This window comes from Leptopilina heterotoma, unplaced genomic scaffold, assembly GCF_015476425.1.
Source record: "Leptopilina heterotoma isolate Lh14 unplaced genomic scaffold, ASM1547642v1 Lhet_10, whole genome shotgun sequence".
NCBI lineage: Eukaryota > Metazoa > Arthropoda > Insecta > Hymenoptera > Figitidae > Leptopilina > Leptopilina heterotoma.
Window position 1 is genome coordinate 97,078 of NW_025110813.1, and position 22,327 is coordinate 119,404.

The 22,327-nt window shown below is 25.5% G+C and overlaps 2 protein-coding genes across 3 annotated transcripts; one reads left to right on the forward strand and one right to left on the reverse strand.

Annotated features, from left to right (window-relative positions):
* Window positions 1-4,625: 4,625 nt before the first annotated feature.
* On the forward strand, window positions 4,626-10,967 carry LOC122497973 (zinc finger protein 512B-like). The gene is made up of 3 exons (XM_043605429.1): window positions 4,626-4,762; window positions 8,536-8,817; window positions 10,122-10,967. The coding sequence occupies exons 1-3, from the start codon at window positions 4,751-4,753 to the stop codon at window positions 10,410-10,412; spliced, it is 585 nt and encodes a 194-aa protein (XP_043461364.1). The 5' UTR covers window positions 4,626-4,750; the 3' UTR covers window positions 10,413-10,967.
* A 2,266-nt stretch (window positions 10,968-13,233) lies between these two features.
* Window positions 13,234-15,801, reverse strand: LOC122498099 (E3 ubiquitin-protein ligase RNF12-B-like). 2 transcript variants are annotated; one of them, XM_043605686.1, is made up of 4 exons: window positions 15,646-15,801; window positions 15,029-15,217; window positions 13,524-14,140; window positions 13,235-13,411 (listed from the first exon to the last, which is right to left on the reverse strand). In XM_043605686.1, the coding sequence occupies exons 1-3, from the start codon at window positions 15,658-15,660 to the stop codon at window positions 13,559-13,561; spliced, it is 786 nt and encodes a 261-aa protein (XP_043461621.1). In that variant the 5' UTR covers window positions 15,661-15,801; the 3' UTR covers window positions 13,235-13,411; window positions 13,524-13,558. The 2 variants fall into 2 exon arrangements, with proteins under 2 accessions (XP_043461612.1, XP_043461621.1); XM_043605677.1 differs by having other exon boundaries at window positions 13,234-14,140.
* Window positions 15,802-22,327: the final 6,526 nt, after the last annotated feature.

Genomic DNA, 22,327 nt, shown 5'->3' on the forward strand with positions numbered 1-22,327 from the left:
TCGCAACACTCCTTTCTTCGTAAAAATCATTTTTTTTTCAAACTAAATTTACAGAAGAAGAAAATCTATTTTCGAAAAATTAACGAAAAACGAAGAAATTTATTTCAAATAATCAATATTAATTTTCAACACAAAAAATATATGTAGAAAAATTATTTTCTTTACTATATTCAAAAAAAAGAATCTACTATTCAGACAGAATAATCGACTTCCGATTCTCGTTTTCTCCTCTCTGGAACCAATTTCATCTTAGGCGCTTACTCTATCCTCAATATATCAAAATGTATTTCTTACGTAATCCTTCGCTTATGTTGGATTTAGTTTGAAAAATTGTTATTTGTCACAAATGGAAATTGAAAGGAATTTTGTTATCGTAGCTTAAAAATTAAATAAAACTCATTTATCTTAAAAATGTTCACATAATTTCGTTCTATAATTTAAAAATTAAACAAAAATAATTATTAAACAATTTTTTCATTTTTTACTTAGATTCTATAGTAACAATAAAAATGTATTTTATTAAAATTTAATTTAATTAATGACACTGAATAAAATTATTTGATTCAAATAACCGATTACTTTCCTGTTATACAATAAATACTTACTTGAATAAGCAAATAATTTATATTTAACCCAATTAAAGTGTATTTTAACCAATAATTTCGGTATTTGAAGAAAATAACATTTAATTGATTTAAATAAAAATTGTTCGATTCAAGTAAATATTTATTATAAAAAAATAATAGAAATGATAGACAATAAGTAGTCGGTTATTTGAATAAAATAATTTTTTTTTCCAATGTAGATAAATTTTATTTTATTATTATAATTATAATTTTTATTAAATTTTTATTTATTTTGATTTTTAGTAGAAGACAAATTTTTTAAATTTTTAAACAAATTTGTTTATATAAAAATTTTTAGTTTCTCTTATCAAGGAAAAATTTTATTTCCAAAAATTTAATAAACTAAAAAATAAGTAACGTGTAAAAAAAGTGTATAACTATTCCAACATCGTTTTTATGTTCTCTAATAGAAATATATTGAAGGTATGACAAAAAACGAAATAATAAAGGATGACAACCAAAGTGACACAGTAATTACAGAAAGTTTCTTCAGCTTCCCTAATAAAAACTAATTCCCTAATCAGAACAAAGATCAACGGATTCTGGTGTCCGAAAATCTCCCAATTCGGATAAAAGGATCAAGGACGCTTCAGAAAACCTGTCGACTAAAATTCCTTGTCTTTTCGACTGGATGCATTTTGCCAGGACAAATCCTTGGAAAAAATAAATCCTCAAAGCCCCGACTATATCTTCTATTCTTGGATAGAATATATACATGTATAGTCTATGCAATATGCAGATGCAAATGTGAATGCAAATGCCTACAAGCTCAGAAGAATCTAGTGTTGCCTTTTGCCAGCTAGTTCTAAAAGGGAATGTCGAATGCAAATTTTCGGTCAAATTAAGGAGAGGATAGAATCTGCATCAGAGAACGAAAAACAAAAAATAAGAAAGAAAGAGGAAGGAGAAGGAAAAAAATAACACACTCGACTTGGCTTACCAAATGGTGATAAAGCCTATACTATCCGGTCTAAATATTCCCTCAAGAGAAGTCTAGACTTAATTTTTTCCTGACCAACCCAAACAACCTAACCAGTTGTTTCATCCGCAACTTCTTTTTCCAGTCAAAAAATTTATTTATTGACTCGACCTTCTAATTGTTTTTATAATATGCATTTTATAACATAGGGATAAGAAAACAAAATTTTCTGACATCAGTATTTTTGTAATCATGACAAATTGAATACTTAAATATTATGTTTTATAATAGGTGACAAATATCTTGTGGCTTTCAAATCGCTGGTTTTTTAAGAATATTATTAAAAATCGAGTATTTTAACATAATCGGCTAAATTGTTATTTTGATTATTTTTATTAACTTAATTCTTGTATTCAAATATTCTTATTGAATCCACTTATATAATTGTTTTATATCTTATTTAATTTGTCTTTAATATTTGTGTTTTTAAAATTTATTAAAAATTAATTTATTTCAACTAAAAATTAAGAAATTAATATTTAATATTAATATTAATATTTAAGTTTAAAATAATTCTATTAGAAGGTAAGAAATATTTAATTAATAATAATAATAAAAATTATTATTATTTAATATTATACATTATTATATTAAAAATTTTATTTATAATTAAGAAATTATTGTTGAAATAAACATTAAATTTTTGATAGAACACTTTTATCTAAAAGTCAATGAGAATCGTACTTTAATTATTTTATTATAAATTTATCAATGAAAAAATTTTGTCATATTCTTTTCGACCTGCGCTATAATAATGAATTTTGATTAATCCCAAATATTCTAGAAACACGGAATCCAAAAAAATGCATTCTACTCACTAAACAACTTAGACCAATAAATTATTTTAAATCCATCCGGTTTAATTTAAAAATAACAATTTTATTTTTATAGTTGAAAAATATATTTCAACTAAAAATATAAAAACTATTTTATAGACAATAGAAAAATTATTTTATAAACAATACACTGAAAAAAATTTTATTTGATTCAAATAACCGATTACTTCTCTATTATCAAATACGTATTTACTTGGATCAAATAATTTTTACTTAAATCAATAAAATTCAAATACTAAAATACTAAAATACTTTAAATACTTTATTCAAATACAATTTAATTCACTTAATAATTAAAAATTATATGATTCAAGTAAAAATTTATTTGATTATAGACAAGTACACGGAGAGAGAATATATATTAAATTTTGTAAAAGTATTTTACAAATTGGGGAAAAAGTGCAACAAAGCGAAATTTTTATATAGAAAATACTAAACTTTAAAAAAAGGTTTGTAAAATTTATTAAAGTTATATTAGAATTTAATTAATATTCTTGATATTTGATATAATTATACTAAATTTCACATAAGTTTTTTTAAAGTTTAGTATTTTTTATATCAAAATTTCGCTTTGTCGCACTTTTTCCCCAATTTGAAAATATTTTTACAAAATTTAATATATATTCTCTCTCCGTGTAATCGATTATTTCAATAAAATAAATTTTATTCCAGTGTATAAAAATTAGTTTATAAATAATAGAAAAATTATTTATTAGACAATAGAGAAATTATATTCTAAGCAATATAGAAATTATTTTATAGAACATAGATAAATTATTTTATAAAACAATATAGAAAGTATTTTATATTTTAAATTATATTTTTCAAATAGAAAATTTTTCCATTAAAAAAATAAATAAAATACATTTTGAATTTATTTCCAATGTTACTCAAAGAAAGTAAAAATTAAATTTTCGAATTTCAACTTTGACAATAGAGGGTTAGTACTATAATTTAGAATTTCTTTCAGTTGTTGTCATTACCAATTATTATCTTTTGTACCCTAAGCAGACACTTATATAAAAGAAAAAAAATGAAAATCATGCTTTTTTAGTGTTAGTACTTTTGAAAATTATGTCCTATAAAAGTTAATAATAGAACAAAATTCGGGTCTACGAAGGGGACCCAATGCGTAAAGAGAGGTCGGGATTAAAATTCTTTTTGGGACGTTTTCTTTTTTACAGGTGGTCAATTATAAACTGGAACCTAAGGTCCAAAATTAGGGTTCTTTTATATCCTTCAAATCACTCAGGACATTTCAAATTCCACTAATTAGCCACTTATCGACTCGTATATAATTTTTCCTCAAAACAAAACAAAACCGAAGAAAAAAAATGTCCTTTTTTTACAAACTATAAAAAATTCACTCACTATTAAAAACCCAAGAATCAACAAACAAATAATTCTTTCCATTTTCTAAAATTAATTTTCCAAAATAAAAAGTTCCGACTTTTACAAAAAAAAAAATACTGGCACAATTTTTCTAAACAAAAAATTCTCCGATTTTTCCAAAGAAAGTGGTAGAAAAAGTTTTCGAAACGATAAATTCTGATTTTCATCAAGAAAAAAATACTGGCACAATTTTTCTAAACAAAAAATTCTCTGATTTCTACAACAAAATATAGTAGAAAAAGTTTTTGAAACGAAAAATTACGATTTTTACAATGGGAATAATACTAAACAAATTCTCGGATTTTCATCCCAAAAATACTAGATCACAATACAAAAAAAAGACGAGAGAATAGCAGAAAAAATGGTCCGAAAGTCACGAGTGAAACATTTCTTGTGACTGAACGTAAAATTTTATAACGTTTACTCTGGAAATATCCAAAGTGCAAATAACAAAAAACCGGAGCCAATAAATTGCTGTCAAATTCTATATAAACGAAATCCCGCGTTTGTATATATAATAATATAACGTAATCGCGATGAATTTCTTATTGACGCATTTACGCCCGCGTATATATGCGTATATAAACACAATATACACGGGGCTTCAAGTATTATAAAATGTATGTAAGTAGCAAAAGTAGTTGTGCAATAAAATGAGAAATGTTTGAAACTCTTCTTATACAGGTGAATTTCGGACATATACATATATATATATATATATATATATATATATACAGTCGATTTCTTTTTGGTCCTTTCCTCCCCATACTGACCACTCATATGGGGTCCACCTCCAACATCGCCACGCTATGCCCACCGCCTCATCGCATATATGAGGGTTCTTGAGAACCATTCCTATATAAGCGGGTGTCCTCGCAAAATTCTTCAGTTCCAAATCAAGACCATATCAACACATCATGGATTCCAAGGTAAATATATATTTGCAACAACCCCTTTTTCGATTTCGTCTCTAAATTCTCTTTCAAATTCGGCTAATAATAACGTTCATGTCTCAGATTTCGTCAAATTTTATTTTGATAATAATAATTAGAAAAAATAATTATTTTAAATTATAATAACTTGTGAAGCATTCCTAAGAAAGGTACCTAAGAAGCAAAAAATTTTAGGTTATGTTTGTAATATTTGGAATTAAAATACAGAAAAGGGTTCAACTCTCAATATAAACTACTGATTTTTAAGTCTTCATTACGTCTGAAATAAGTAATAAAAACTGATTTTAGTTTTACACAATTAGATTAAAACTTTTAATTAGAGTAAAAGTAAGACAAACATAACCTCAAAATGATGTGTTTCTTAGGTACCTCTCTTCGGATCACGTCACAATTATTAAATAAAATTATTAAACTATAATAATTCCAATACAAGTAAACCCTTCCGACAAATTAACTATTTAGATATAATAGGTAATTGTCATAATAATTAAATATTTCTCGCATAAAAATTGTCATTAATCAATTAATCATTTCTAATTGTTATTACAATTATAGTTGGTATTGTTTTGATTAGTTTTATTACTTTAATAAAAATGATAATAATATTTGAATATAAATTATTCTCTAAATCTGAATTAGTAGTTTTCTACTAATAAAATAATTGCTAGTAGAAAACTACTAATTAATTAGTAAGTCAAATTTTTTACTATTTCAAATTAATAATCCGATTTACTAAATAAATAAATAAATTAGTCAAAATTGTTACTAATTCAATTGGTAAACCAATCTGCATTATTTCATTTTAGTAGAAAACTAGGTACTAAGTCAGATTTAGAGAGTACAATTTTCTATCAATAAAAAAAAATTTAGATAACAAAATAAAATTTAACAAACGTTTTTAAATGACAAAATTGTAATTGTTATTAAAATACAAATTTTAATTGTTTAAATTTTAAAATATTGAAAATGAAATTCTTTATCCTTCCCCCAGAACGAATTAAATCTTATGTATAGTACATAGTACATTAATATTAAATAAACAAATGACTCATTTAATGTAAAAAAAATTTAGGGTAAAGGCTTGCAGATTGTCCCACTTCCGTTATTTTTTATTCTAAAAGTGACATAATTTAAAACGCAACTGATATTGTTATCAAATGAGTAGTTATTAATTTTTATAATCTTTCGGAGCAAAAAGAAGAAATAAAAATGTTCTTGTTAAACAAATTCTGAAATTGACTTGTGGAAAAATTAAAAAATTAAAATTGTGACTTTTTCATGTGCTAACAAATGTGAAATATTTTTATAGATAATTTAAGTTACAATTTTTTCTGAGTTGCTTTTTAATCAATTTTGATAATCCAAAAGGAATTTTTAAAATATCATATGAATTAATATTTTTTTTTCATCAATTTAAAAGTAGAGTTCAAAATTATTACAGGTTGTCCCACCTGCAATTAATAATAATTCAATTGATAATTTGGATTAAATTTACACGATTTCCGAAATTTAATTTTTTTCACATATCTTGTTTTTCGTTTGATTTTCAATTAAAAAAAAAATTTTTATTTTTCAAAAATTTTCTTTTTTTTTAAATTTTATTTACAAATAAATTGTTTAAAATTTTTAAATTGAAATTATTATGTTCAGAAACATTAAATGTAAATGAAATTTAATAAATTTATTTGAGATTTTCCATATTATTTATTTATTTATTTAAGTAGTAGGATTATCAATTATTATTTATCAATTATTATTATCAATTTTTCAAGGTGGGTCAAACTGGAAGCCTAAATTTCGAAACGTTTATTTTACATCATTTTTAAAATTTGATGAAAATTTTATTTTTTGACAATTTTAATTGTCGATGGGTTAAATTTGTAGCTTTTTATGCCCTCTTTTCGATGGTAGGTTGATATAAATTAATTACTATTTTTTAATGAGTTATTAGCAAAAAAGCTTTGTTGGGTAAATACTTGCAAGCCTTTCCCCTACATGATTAAAATTTATAAACAATTATATAATATCTATATTCAAATAAATATTTATTTGTATAAAATAATGTTAATACTGAAGTCAAAAGTAAATAGTATTTGATTCAAATACTGAAATTATTTGTTCAAATACAATTTTTTTTATTTAAATAAAAACTATTTGATTCACGTAAATATTTGTTTGATAACAGACAAGTAATCAGTTATTTGAATCAAATAAGTTTTTTTTAGTGCGTAATTTATTCCGGAAACAATATGTATATTAAATATTAAATTATCTTTTACTATAAATCTTTTTAATTTAAAAAATAATTTATTTCATAAATTTTGTTTATTATTTTATGGAAAAGTTTAATATGTGCAATTCTTTTTGAAGACGTTTTACTGTATTTATAAATTTGCATTGGGATCTTATGCTAAAACTATTGTTGGGCTGAATTTTGAAAATTGAAAACTGTTATATTTTGAATTTTGAAAAATAAAGTACAGTTGAACCTCAATAATGAAAAATCTTACCTAAAATAGACTTTATAAATATACAAATATTTCAGTTATCTCTCGATAAGTTCGTGTTTGTATTCAAAACTAAAAGTATTTCAATTCAACCTAAGTCAATTTGATTAAAATTTAAATCTCGATTTAAATAATAAATCAAAAAAAATTATTTCGAGAACACTTTATCGAGGTTAAATTGCAGGTCAAACAAATCTCATAAAAAGTACTATTTTTTCGAAAACCTATAGGGGAGATTCGGGTAACCCCGGACAGTGGGTAGCCCCGAACACTCTTAACTTCTAATTGAATAATGTGTTTTTATTTTACTATTGAAATAAATTACAGATTATATATAATACAGTTTAACTTTTATTTTTGAAATATTGACTCAGTTTTTTCATTTTCTATTATTAAAAAACTTAAATTTTCTAAAAAACCTGAAAGTGTCCGGACACTTTGGAAAATGTATATATGTATACGTCACATTGAACGTCTTATAAAACCTTTATTTTATGTTGACTTTCTGTGAATATTAAATAGATTTTTAAATTTATTTCTATTACATGGTCTATTTTCATTGTTGTAGATATAATTTGATGTTAGTTTATCAAGTTCAATTGTTCAATAATTAAAATATTTTCGCGCATGTCTGGGACCACCCGACAGATTATTGAAGGTTGGGATTTTAATACTCATATTTTTCCTTATTTTTTTCCTAAAATGTTTGATTATTTTACAAATGAATTTATGCTAAAGGTTGAAAGAAGCATTTTGTTTGACATAAAAAAATTTAATTAATATTCCAAAAATATGAACACAAATTATTCACCAAAAAGCTTAAGTGTCCGGGGCTACCCGAATTTCCCCTACTGTATAAAATAAATCTTACTTTCAGTTCACTTTTGACTAAAACCGCTTACATTTTAGAATCATTTTTGACTGTATTTCTGCCATGAGAGTATTATTTTAAGTGCTAACCTACGTGAAACGATTCTACGGAAACCGCTCTAAACAGAATTTCCTTACGGAATTTTTTCAAATATTCCACATTGTATATTTTTGTAGTGTTATAGAAAATAGAAAATATTTATCCCCTAATGTTTAATAATGTAATATTACATAATTTTTAATACTACTAGTGTTATTAATATTATCATTATATTCCAATTTTTTTTTACCTCCCCAAAATCGAACGGAAACGAATGAAGTATAAGAAATCTAGTGCTCCGATTTTGATGAATCAATTCTTTCCGTTTACAGTTTTTAGTTCTCTTAGCACTTCTCGCTTTGGCCTTTGCCGAAGAGGTGAAGAAGGAGGAAGAGAAGAAACCCGATGACAAGGCAAAACCAAAAAGAGGATTGATTGGACTCGGCTACGGTTACACTGATTTTAATACATATGCAGCAGTACCTGCATTTTCGACTTATCAGTTAAGTGAACCCTCAACTCATACACACACCATTATCACTAAGGAAGTTGCGGTTCCAGTTCCACAACCTGTTGCAGTACCCATTGAAAAACATGTGCCATACGCCGTCAAGGTAAACTACTCTAATCCTTAAATAATATAGCAATCATTAAACTTACTCCCACCAGTAAATACATAACACTCTCGATTTTAATCAGTTAAAAATAACTGTATATAAATAGCACCAATAAATACATAACTATAACTCTCTCAATTTAAATCAGTTAAAAGTAACTGATTGTCACTTACATCTTGACTGACTTTTTGCTCTTGCAATCAGTAAAAATAATTTCCAGTAAAGAAAAATTCATTTATTGTGAGAAACTAACTGAAAAGTTAATCAAATTTTATTAATTAAATAAGTTGCTACAAATTCTCTGGAATAGCAGAATTATTTTTAACTAACAATTGGTTATTTCTAACTGGTAATAAGTTATTTTTAAATGACAATTAGTTATTTTTAATTGAAGATTAGTTATTTTTAACTAATAAATAATCAGTAGGACTATAACAATTTGAATCATCAGTGACTGACTTTCCGTTTCCAAATCAAATGTTAACTAAATGTAAAGAGCAAATATTAGGAAAGAATACAGACAAAAAAATATTCTGCAAACTCTAAATTGTGTAATATTCCAATGATATCTTCTAGAAATAAAACCACTTTTTTGGAGTGAATAAAAAACCGTTTACCATTTGCATATCAACAAATAATAATAAGAAGCACATCGAAAAGAGATTTGCACAAAGTAGTCGGCGTTGTAATTTGATACAAGGTCATAGAGATGTTTTAACACCCCGTCTGAGTCCTTGTGCTTCAAATTACGCTTCATTGATCGCAAAACATATTATTTGCAATTAGAGCACATGAATATGAAGAGTACTTATAAATTCATCATTCACAAGAAGAAGTGATCTTTATTTCAAAATTGCTCAATACAAGAACTAAAAGAAATACAAATTTCTGTGCAACAATTGCACAGGTTACTTGAAGATATCAAATTGGATCAAATTGATACAAAAAATTGAGAATCCCAATCAAAGAACCGGTTACAAGTTTTTGAGACTCAAAATTCTCGACCTCTAAATAAAGAAAAGGATTTAAAATTTCAATTCCTTGAAATCATTTTGTATTTGTAGATTACTAAAATGTTTCTCAAAAAATTGGGATTAAAAACAGTTTAATTTTTTACTTACAGGGCAATGATTTTGAGCTTAAAAAAATTATAACCGGTTCTTTGATTGGGATCCTCAATTTAAAACAAATTATGATTCATTCATTCATTTGTTTGTTTCAAATAAATTTTTTTTAAGTTTAGAAATAAAGATTTCTGTTTTTCATGAGTTCTAAAATCAGGTCAACATATTTGTTCACAGGTTCCATATGCTGTACCAGTCGATCGACCCTATCCAGTCCATATACCAAAACCATACCCAGTAGAAGTCACTAAACACATTGCAGTGCCAGTTGATCGTCCAGTACCATACGCTGTCAAGGTTCCAGTAAAGGTTCCAGTTCCAGCCCCCTATCCAGTAAAGGTTCCTGAACCTTATGCAGTCCCTTATGTAAAACATGTTGCTGTACCATATCCACAACCAGTTGTTGTTGAAAAATACACTCAACCACTGGTTCTCGACAAACAAACCTACACATCTGGCTGGAACTAAATTTTTCAAAATAGATTCAATTTTTCCCCAAGATTATCAAAGTCCATTTCAAAAATCTCGGGATAAATTGATAAAATTTTGATTTTTGTGATGAAAAAAAACGAATTTCAGGGATCATTAAGAATAATTATTGCGCGACTTGTAAAAAAGAAACAATTTTGACTGAGAATCAATGTGAAGTGATCACGATTTATGATTCTCTTTAATGTTTTTATTAATTATTAAGGCTCAGTTTTATTTCTAATTGTAATTCAGGAAAAAACGTACTTATAAAGCAGCACATTTGTAAAGTATTAACAAGTAATTATGTATTACTTTTCCATATTGACCTTCACTTTGAAAAAGGAACTCTACATCTCAAGTGTCTGGGAATGAAACAAGAAGATCGTTTCTCTATTGATCTAGTTTATACGTTTTTACTTGAACTTTCATTGTCATGTATCATTGACTCGCATTTATTTTCATTTAAATATACAATTTTCATAAAAAAAAATATTCTGCAGCATTATTTTCCTTTCGAACTAGGGTAAATGCACTAGTAGTCGGACACTTAAGGATACAATCTTAAATTATGCTTTTTTTCTTGAAATAGCAAATATCTACTGTGTTTATAAGCACATTATTAATTAAAGGAGTTCTTCAGGATTAAAAATCATATAAATTTGTTACAAATAGTTGAGTATTTAATAAAATATAAACATTTTAATAAAAAATTACGAATGCTTTAGTAGTCGGACACTTTTTCCCCTTGTTTCTATAGTCGGACATCTGTCAGATATTTTGAATTTATAAAGTAAAAAAGATAATTTTTTAATTGCTATCTGCTGGAAAATGGAATTAAAGCATATTAGAAGTTATTAATATAATATTTAAACCCTATACGTTTTAATATTTATGATTAATTATCAACAAAACTTTGTGCCACTCATCGCGTTACTCGAAAATGGTTGTATCTATAGTCGGACACCATGATTTTTAAAACATTAAATAAAATATTTCTTGTTTAATTATTTTCGAAAATAACACTATTTTAATAAAATATAAACTTCACACATTCGTTTTGTATACTTTTTAAAGTAATTATCACAATGCATTATTATTTATTTGCCAAAAAACACGAAAGTGTCCGACTACTAGTACTGTCCGACTATACCCGCACTTACCCTACATTATCCCTTAAACTATTTAATTATAAAGATTATCGGTACAAAAAAAATTACTATGATTCAATTTGTTTATTTCAAACGTCAAGTGAAAAAAAAAAATAAACAAGTAAATAATTTCCGAATCTGCTAAAAATTTATTTTTAATAATTAAGTAATCAATTATTTCAATCAAACATACTTCTTTCAGAGTTTCGATATTTAAAGTCTAAATGAATAGTGCAACATTGCGCATTCAAACGTAATTATAATAATTTCTTTAATACACTGTAAAAAAAGGGAGTTAAATTTTAACTCCCCAGGGGATTCTATAAAAGTCGCACCCATTGGGGAGTTAATGCCAGGGGAGTTAAATAAAGAGAGTTAAAACTTCACACCCAAATGCTAACTCCCCAAGGAAAAAATAACTCGCGCGGGTGTTGAATGAAGGGAGTTAGAAATTAACTCTCTTTTGGAGTTGATTCTTAACTCGAAAAATTTCACTCCCAACTCCCGAGTCCGTTTACTCCCTAAATTTTTTACAGTGTATTGCTTCAAGATTTCAATGCAATATTCCGAACCCTGCAAAGCATTATTAAAAAAACATTGTGGTTGATTCAAACATTATTTAAAATTAACAACCTAGTACGAAATTTAAGAAAACCAATCATCAAATTCACCAATATTTTCAAGGAATTATTAATGCATTTAAAATAAAAATTATAAGACATTCGTGTTTTTAAGTATCGAATTTTCTCTTTATTTTCATCATTTCGTTTCGCTTGAATGAATGCAATTTAATATTTATTGCAATCCATGTACGAAATGATTTAGTTTTTAAATAAACCTAAAAGAATCTCTCTATTTTATTATAGAACAAGCAACAATTTTAAACAATTTTTTTTTAAATTTTATTTTTCTTTACAAAAACCAGTGTACATGTATAACAAAAATTTAAAACTTAATAATTATTCTCACTATTCAAAATATTTACACAAACAAAAAAAAAATACGACAAAATTTTTAACAATTGAAAAAATCCACATAAAAGTTAATAACAACTTTGTACTAAAATATTTCAATAAAGTTACCACAAAAATTTATTTGTTTTATTTCATCTTTTTCCTTTGATTTTCAGACAGAATGTTGACTTTTTTTCTAAATCAATAATAATTATGAAATAATTAATAAACGGTTTTAACAAAGAACAAATATTCAATTATTATTTTTAGAAATAGAAAATAATTTAAGGTTTTGTCTTAAAAAGATATTTTACAAGTAGGTTTTATAAAATTCCTTGGTCTGTGGCAATCCTCTTCAAGTAAATATTTTTCATTTGTTAATTTTTTGTATCGATAACAATTTTTTCCTATACACGGAAAATGTCAACTTTTAATACTAATTACAGAGAAATTTTTACTATCTCCAAAGTAAAGTCCACTTTTTTTACTATAATTTTAATTAAAGACAATAAAAAATTACTAGAAATGGAAAAAATTTCATGTCTAAACTTTTTGCAATTTTTCCAGAGATTTACAGGGATCACAGTAATTTGTTATGTAACATTAGCTAAAAAGTGAAATATTCAATTTTAGAAAAGTTTATTCAGTTCAAGAAAGCTGATTTTTCAAATTAAATTCAATTGTTCAATTTTTTCTGTTATTTTGATACCTATTTTTTTTAACTTTTTCCCTAGTCTGCAATTTTTCTAAGTTTTAAATCAAAATTTTTGTTAGATGTCAGCTTTTATTTTAAAATATCCGAAGTAAATATCTGTAAAAATTTGTAAAATTTACTTCAAACAAAGTTTGCAAAAGGTGTTTTTAGGAGGATTTTAATGCAAGGGGACAAAAAAAGGGAAAAAAGTTTTAAAAAAGAGAATTAGTTTTAAAAAGAAGTCAAATTGCGATCCCCGTTTTTTACCACAAAAGTACTAAAAATTACTCTATTCCCTTTTTTTCTAAAAAAGAATTAAAAAGAAACCTAAACAAAATAATTCATTACCTAATATTGTTCACTATAATTTTTGCCATTATAATTTTGACTCGATGACGAATAATCTTGTTCAGAAGCAGAATTACCAGATTTCGATACTTTAGAAAAATCTTGTGGCGTTTGATTATAATTTTGGCTTCCCGATGAAAATTCCCGTTCAGTACCATAATTTTTTTCCTGCTCTAAATCAGATTGCGAAACTTGAAATGTTTGCGCATTAGATTCATCTCCCTCGTTGGCTGAATCTTTCAGATGATCACGATGAAAAGATCTTGATAAGTAGTTGTGATTAGCTCCTCCATTACTGTCACTATAATCATTGTGAGATAATTCGCCAGATTGATGATGATAAGGCACTGGATGAGGGACAGGATAATAGACGGGTTTATTAATAGTTACAGGGTGCGGAACCGGAACTGGATGAGGAATTGCTATTGGTTTCGAGACAAGTAAAGGCACTTGTTGATGTACTTCAACTGGATAAGGTTTTTGAACTTCAACCGGAACATGATGAGGAATTTTTACTATTTGAGGAACTGGAACTGCAACAGGTTTTGCCACTGGAACTGGAACTGGAATATGATGAGGAATCTAAAAAGAAATTTACTGAATAATTTTTGTTCTATTCGATTCGATTTAACTAACAAATAACAATAAATTGCTGATGAACAACTTTTTTTTGTGTTTTTTAACAACAATTTTTTAATTGATTTTGTTTTTCAACTTTGATGTTTGTTATTAAAATTTGTAATCAAGATCTTTCTTTTCTTCGAATGAAATTAAGAAAAAAAAATGCTTTACAGGTACTCTATTGTAATAAATATGCACTTGAAGGGCATATAATGATTATAAATCTCTGCAACAAGACCACATAAATTCGTAAGTAAATTATTGCGGCAATTAAAAATAATATTTACCCTAAAATATATGAGACCCCCTGAAGTTTGATTCGACGCATGCCACCTTTTAATTGCTTTCAATTATTGAGAAAGTTAATGTTTCATTTCTTTCACCAGAAAAAGTAACGAGTTTAAAAAAAATAACCGAAACTGTATATTTGCAATTAATTAGCAAATAATGTTAATTATCAATTAAAAAATACTTAAAGAATATTTATAGTAATATTCGAAGAACTTTTGAAATCTAAATTAGTTAATAGTCCACTAATTTTAATTAGAATTAATTAATTAATAATTAATTATTAATTTTCCATTATAATGAGTATTTTGTTAATTAATTATAATTATTAATTAATTGATAACTTTTACTATAAGTTTTCATTAAAATTTTAGTAAAATAATTAAAACTACTAAATGAGTAATTTATTAATTAATTATAATTATTAAGTAATTACAAATTTTTAGTAATTTTCCATTAAAACTTTAGTAAAAAATTGTAAATACACTAAATAATTAATTTAATAATTAATTGTAATTATAAATTAATTTATTATTCTCGAAAAATGTGAGATAATAATACCTGAACAGGGTAAGGAACAGGAACTCTGATTGCAATCGTTTTGGTGATTTTGATAATTTTTGTTGGCACTTCTTTTAATTGAACTGACTGCGAGATGAGCTTTGGGTGAATATGTAACTGATCAAGAGCGTGACTGTCAAATTCAAAGTGAGAGGCCTTTACCACGGCCGCGACCGTCAATACTAAAAACTAAATACAACTCATTATAACAATTACACGATTTTCCGATTTCATTATCTCTCTCTTTCCCTCTTCCTCAAAAAATAAACATTCAAACTAAAACCAACTGTTCAAAAAGTACCATTTTTACAAAAAACCAATTTATTAAATTTTAAAGATTCAAAATTATAATATGAATTAGTTAGTTAATATTAATTAGAGAGTTAATTAATTCCTTGATAATTAATTTCAAGTTATTAATTTCTAGAAAATTAATTAACCAAGGATAATGAAACAATAATAAAAATTAACAACGAATTTATTTCTAACAATTTTAATTTTCACTAATATAATATTTAAGTTCGGAATTCCAGAGTAAATTGTACATTGACACTTGTTTGAATTTAATGTTTAGAGATTAAGTGGATTATTAATTTTGAAAATTAATCAAAACTTACAATAGTCAACGTCATTTCACTATGTTTATATAAAGTAATTTATAATCTTAAAGAAGAGCCGTACTGACAATAGTAGATCAGATTTGTTGCTTATATACGAAGACCTTCACCGTCATTCATGAAGAAAGCACTCTCCTACTACATTACATTCGACAATCTAGTTAAAAATATTTCTCCCTTCAAGCAAGTTCAATGAACTGACCACTATTCTGATAAAATAGATTTTATGATAAGCTCTCATGATCCATTGTCTATTTCAATAGGAGAGTTGATCGTATATATAAGACCTTTTTTCTGAATAGTTTAATAATAATAAAAATTAAATATAACTGCAAACGGAAATACTATTGTAAAAACAATGATTAATGTTATTAAATTGAATATAAAAAAAACTATCTACTTACAAATAGTAGTTCTTGACCGATTTGTTTATTAAATAATTAGAAAATATTTTTAATAATTTTATTTTAAAAACTACTAACTGTTACTAAAAAAAACTAATTGTTAGTAGAAAACTACTAATTCATTAATTAAGGCTACTAATTAGTTTAGTGAACGTTACTAATTGAAATTGTTACCTTAACAAATGAATCAGTAATTTTCTACTAACAATTAGTAGTTTTTTACTAAGAATTAGTCAAAACTCTTACTAATTCATTTAATGAACATACAAATGGTCTTATTTTATTAGTCAAAAATTACTATTGCAGAATTAGAGTGTACTAATAAAAAAATTTTACTAATAAAAATTGCAAGCCCAACAAATAAATTAGCAGCTGCATATTTTACTAACTAAAAATTATCTTGGAGAAAATTGTAAACCTAACTAATATTTTCACACTGAAATTTTAATTTTTACTATATTAAAATTTTGAACCTGCATGTCATTTAGTTTTGTGTATTTTAAAAGCTTAAAACATTTTTCAGAATTACTACTAAATTTTTAATATTTTATCTTTGCATTTTCTTTAGGAATTAATTCTAAATATCCGTTTTTCTCATCTGTTAATATCTTTTTTACCAATTTAGAAAGGAGAAAGAGAAATGAATCACGTAAAGAAATTTATTTTGTAACTATAAATTAACTGTGATTTAAGTAATTTAAGACTTTACTTCATACGTTAATCTGCATTTCCTGGATAAAGAAAATTTAACAAAATGTAATTTAAGAAGTGTTATTTTGAATATTGCTGCTATTTTTTTATTACATTAGGGGAGAGTCTCCAGTTGTGAGACACCTCCAGTTGTGAGACAGTCAATTTTTTTTAACATGCAATATTAAAAAGCCGATTGGTTTATATAAAAACATTTCTTTTTATATGAGCCAACTATTTCGTGTACACCGAGGCGGATATATAAACTGTTTTTGTTAAATACCAACACTGTGTGTGATAATCGACTAAAAAGCGTTTTTTCAATAAATGCAAAGTACTTTTTTTGCAATTTAATTAATTGAAGAAGGTAAATGTAATGCATTTTCTTTTAGTGTTTTCCTTATATTTTGTGATGCAATATTGCATTGTTCCAATCTGCGGTTGAAAATAATTTAATTTTCCTTTTTCAAAATAGCGCCAATTTCTGGGTGTGAGACACAGCATATCACCAGTTGTGAGACGGTGTCAACACCCATCTGGGCAGCATAAAAAATACGACTTTGCAGGCATACTATTTAAATGTTGTTTTGATTTTTTTTCTAGTATTTTTGGGCATGTCAAGTGGAAGAAAGTCAATTGATTCAGAAGAAATCAATTTTAATGCTCTTGTTGAAGCTATTAAATTGTGTTTATTTGATAGTCATATTTTGGCGAATAAATATTATTATTCAGTATATAATAATATATATTATTAATATATTTAATTATTTCTACTAAACATAACGTTTTATGTCAAACTTATTAAATTTTAGCAATTTTTAATGAGTGTCTCACAACTGGAGACATTTTTTTTTTTTGAAAAAAGCGATGTGTTCGGAAAATGTATCGTAAAATTTTTTGAGTTCATCGAAACACTATACTTTCTTTTAATAAAAGTTGCGTATTTCTGTTACCTTTCGATCGGTGTATTTTATTTACAATTTCGTTTGCCCGTTTACAATTTACGGGTCAAAAATGAAACCCGTCTCACAACTGGAGACTCTCCCCTACTAACTTTAATTTAATCACGTTTATTTAAAAGATAAAATTCTAATATCGATCGTATATGTATTATTGGGTCTTTTAATAGTACAAAATAACTAATTTTACTAATTGAATTAGTTACAAAAAATATTAGTTATTTTGTAACATAGCCTGCAAGTGAATTTAGCTAATAATTGGTTATTATTATTTATTCTATTAGTAAAAAATTACTATTTGAATAAGTGACTGATTTTTACTATCAAAATAGTTATTTTTAACTAATTCAAATTTAGAGAGAAATTTAACTTGTGAAAAAGTAAATTTTGTTCACTCGATAGAATATTTTTCTCACTAACAATAAGAGAGAAAAGTATTAAGAAGAGGCAACTAATAAAAAAAATAATTAACAAACCACAAGAATAACTAAAATTTACCATAAAATTTTGTTCTGACTCTAAAATGATTTTAATTATAAATTAAATTGCAATTTTATCAGCATTTTATTATTATTAATTTACAAATATTAATATAGTTAAAATTACAAACCACAATTTCTAGTTGAATAATCATTTCAGCCAAACAATAGAATACTTTTAATTGCACAAAAATCAATTTTATTCTTTAGAAAAGAAAGAGAGAGAGAGAGGATAGAAAATGGATTTTGTTTTCAGGACTATCACTTCCGTATTGGTATATCCTTCAGGTGAAGTCTCTCGATTTCCGGCTATACAGAATAGACACGATCGGTGTAAGAGAGAAAGAGTATCAATATAAAGTCTTCTCAAAAATACCATAAGAAGCAATTTATAATCAAGAGTGAATGGTGAAAGGTTCACCCTGTTTCTGATGAAAGGACGTAAAATACATATTGGAAGGGGCACAATTTGCAAATGTAACTAATATAATCATCAGAACAACATCAACATCTATAATTATTGACTTATATTGACTCTTAAAAAGAACTTGGCAAAATTGCTTGTTGCATCCTTCTAATGGGAAAAAGGATGGGATCTCATCTTCTATTTACTAAAGCATCGCTTTTATAGTCTATAAAATTCATATTTGATTATCTCTTTTCTCTGTAAGCCAGTTTTCGATTATATTAGATCAGTATTATCTACTTCAACGTTTTACTTTATTAAAATAATAATTAATTTATTAAATTATACTATCTAAATCTAAGGTAGCAATTTTCTACTCTCTAAAACTGAATTAGTCACTTTTAACTAATGAAATAGGATCGATTCATTCTTTAAATGAATTAGTAAACGTTTTAAATGATTTTTGGTCGAAAACTAGTAATTGTTGGTAGAAGGAAACAAATTGTTAGCAGAAAACTATTAATTTATTTACTAAAGCTACCAATTAATTTATTAAACGTTACTTATTGAAATAGTAAGCTAACTAAATGTGAGAAAGTAGAAAGCTTACCTAAAGTGCAAACGTTAAAAATTTGCCAAAAATGTGTTTCTTTGTCTGAGTCAAAATTTTTTTGAGTAAAGGAACTATTTTTCTATGTTTTCTGTTTTCTGACAGTTGCTGAAGTTTCTGATTGTCATTAATAAGAGATCTAAAGAAAAAGCGAAAATTTCCGTTTTTAACTTTCTCAAAATGGCTGGTACGAAACCATTTGGGGGGGGGAATCTCAAGAATAATCAAGATATCAAATTCTGATAGTAATTAAAATAAAAATTAACAGTCTGTAATGAACTGTTAAATTATTTTGACATCATTTAAATACATTTTAGGGCCTTTTTCCGAACAAAAAAGTAAATAAATGAATCATTAGTAACTTTACTCTGAGATGATTTATGTCCATAAAAGTTATGTTGACTTGGTTAAACTTGAATTAATATTATTACTTTATTTAAATAAATTTTAAGGCCTTTTTTGAAATGATAATAAATAAATTGTTAAACAGTGTCTAAATTTCAAATATAATAGCAGCAATGGTTTTGCCTGTTTTAATTTTCGCCCTATTTCTAATAAAATATACACGAATTTTGTTATTAATTTTTTTTCGTCCTCATACTTAAATGCTTCCAAAGATGTCGAAAAGTACACCTTTTCTTAATTCGTATCGCCTTGTCAAGAACATTTTACAACTGACAATTAGTAAAATATTTAACCAAAAGAGGATTAAAGTTAAGTAATAAATAAATAATAATAATAAATAATAATAGTGCTGTGATTGCTAGTAATATAATATTTTCTAAATTCCTAATAAATAAAAGTAAATACGCAAAACCTATCCTCACTTTATGTGAACAATAAGGAAGAAGAGAATAAACAATTACAATGTAAAAATATGGGGGTCGGATACGGACCACCCCCACGATTTTCACAAAATGTTTTGACAATCACGTATATCAATGGAATCAATTTAATTTGAATATTGTGCGTTGAAGTTAAGGTCATAAACAATCAAAATTAATTAACGTTTAAATTTTCATGTATTCAAAAAACACTGTTAGCTCGAATTCCGTATAGGTCAAAAATTAATTTAACCAATGCTAAAATCTAATATTGCTTGAATCTCCAAAATGAAATCAAACGCATTGATAAAACCTGTGGCCCAAATGTTGGTGTTGTGAAAGTGTTCGACAGTCGGTACTGACGAATTTTTTAGTTGTACCATCTTTAAGAAACTGAAAGGGGTCCTATGGTACGACCGGTGGGTATGGGACCACCCTCCCCTACTATTTCAATAGTCATAAAGTAACTAATTCACTTTCAAAAACTAAATTAATAGAAAATTTAGAAAGAAACTAATTATGCAGATTTACGGAGTATTAACACTATTTTCCCAGATGGAAAAGTTAATGTTAGTTAATGTTAGTTAACGTTAGTTAACGTTAGCTAATAAAACTAACGTTAGACTAATGTTTGATTAACGTTAATCTAACATTAGTAACCAAAAAATGTCGTTAGATTAAAGTTAGCCTAACGTTAGTCTAACGTTAGTTTTATTAGCTAACGTTAACTAACGTTAAATTTTCCACCTGGGTTCCATGTTATTCACAATATAATAAACAATATAAACAAATAAACTAAAATTTTTTTGAAATTAATTTCACGAATAAGAATGTACTATTTCTTTTACTAATTGGGAATTAAATTTGAATTATATTGTGACAGGCTCATCTGATAAATAATGATGATCAAAATACTGATACACTGCTTCAGGGTAGGATCACATTCAATATAAAATCAATGCAATTAGAGTTTAATAACTTAATTACGAAGAGCTGATGTGGAATCAGATTGGAACCAGAGAGAGAGACTGGAATTCTTGATCTTTATTTGCTCTTTTAGTAAGGTGCAAAAGGCTTCTCTTCCTTCGAGTGTAAGAGAAATTAAAAAATAATTGCAATCAATAATGTCAGATGATGCTAATAACTTAGTTATATTAAAGAGAAATGATTGAATTATCGATAAGAAAATGGAATAGAAAATATTATTTCTGTTAATTTACATTTTAATTAAAAGAAATAATATTCAGATGTTATTAATTACTTCAATAAAATGACATCAGAATTTATTATTTTAACTTTTCAAAAAAAAACCTTACTATATAACAATCTTCAATAGAAAAAGAAAAATAATTGAGGTAGAAATTAGTAGTAGAGAAGCGCCTACATAATAGCAACCATCAGATCATGTCAGCATACACGAACACTATTACACAGGCTCAATATTATGAAATGAACTGTTCACAGAAGAGTCAAAGTAGAGATTCAAATCCAAAATAAACATAAAAAATGAAGTTCAGAACAAAGTAATTTATTATAATATAAATGTACCATGTACCATGTAGCATTTTTTTAAAATTCTTTTTGTTTATAATAAAGAAATTCGGAATTATTCTATAATTTCTGGCGAAAACTATCTGTATTCATCGTTTTATAATCTTCTAAAATATGTTATTCGTTATTTAAATAATAATTATTTCATAAAATACTTCATTGCAAAAATTAAAAATGAACGAATATTTAATTACTATAAAATCACAATCAAAAAACCACTATCACAATGCACTATCAATGTGTTAATACATACTCGTAAAAAAATCATGTAAATTGACGAAAAATTATATAAAATTTAATGTTCTTAATAAATATTTGCAATATAAATTTTGTACTGCTCTGCATTTTTAATAATTGTTTTAAGAAAGTTGCGAAAATTAAAAAAATATTTTGCACATTTGAAATGTGACTTAATAAAAAAAGTCTCTAAATCTGAATAAAAGCAATTTTCTAGGTACTTAATTATTAGTAAAGAGTTTACTAAATTTTAGCAGAAAATTACTAATTAAATAATAGAAAACTATGCTGATTATGTAAAAGTAGAAAGCGACTAAATTAATACAAGAAAATTTATATTAAATAGTAAAAAACTAATAATTTCACTGTAAAATATCCACTAATTGAATTAAGAGTAAAGAGTAAACTATTTCAACTAATTACATATTTTAATAAAAAATTCATAATTTTCTAACATTAAATTAATATCTTTCTACATAAAATTAGTAAAATATTTACTATTTAATTGGTAAAAGAATATAC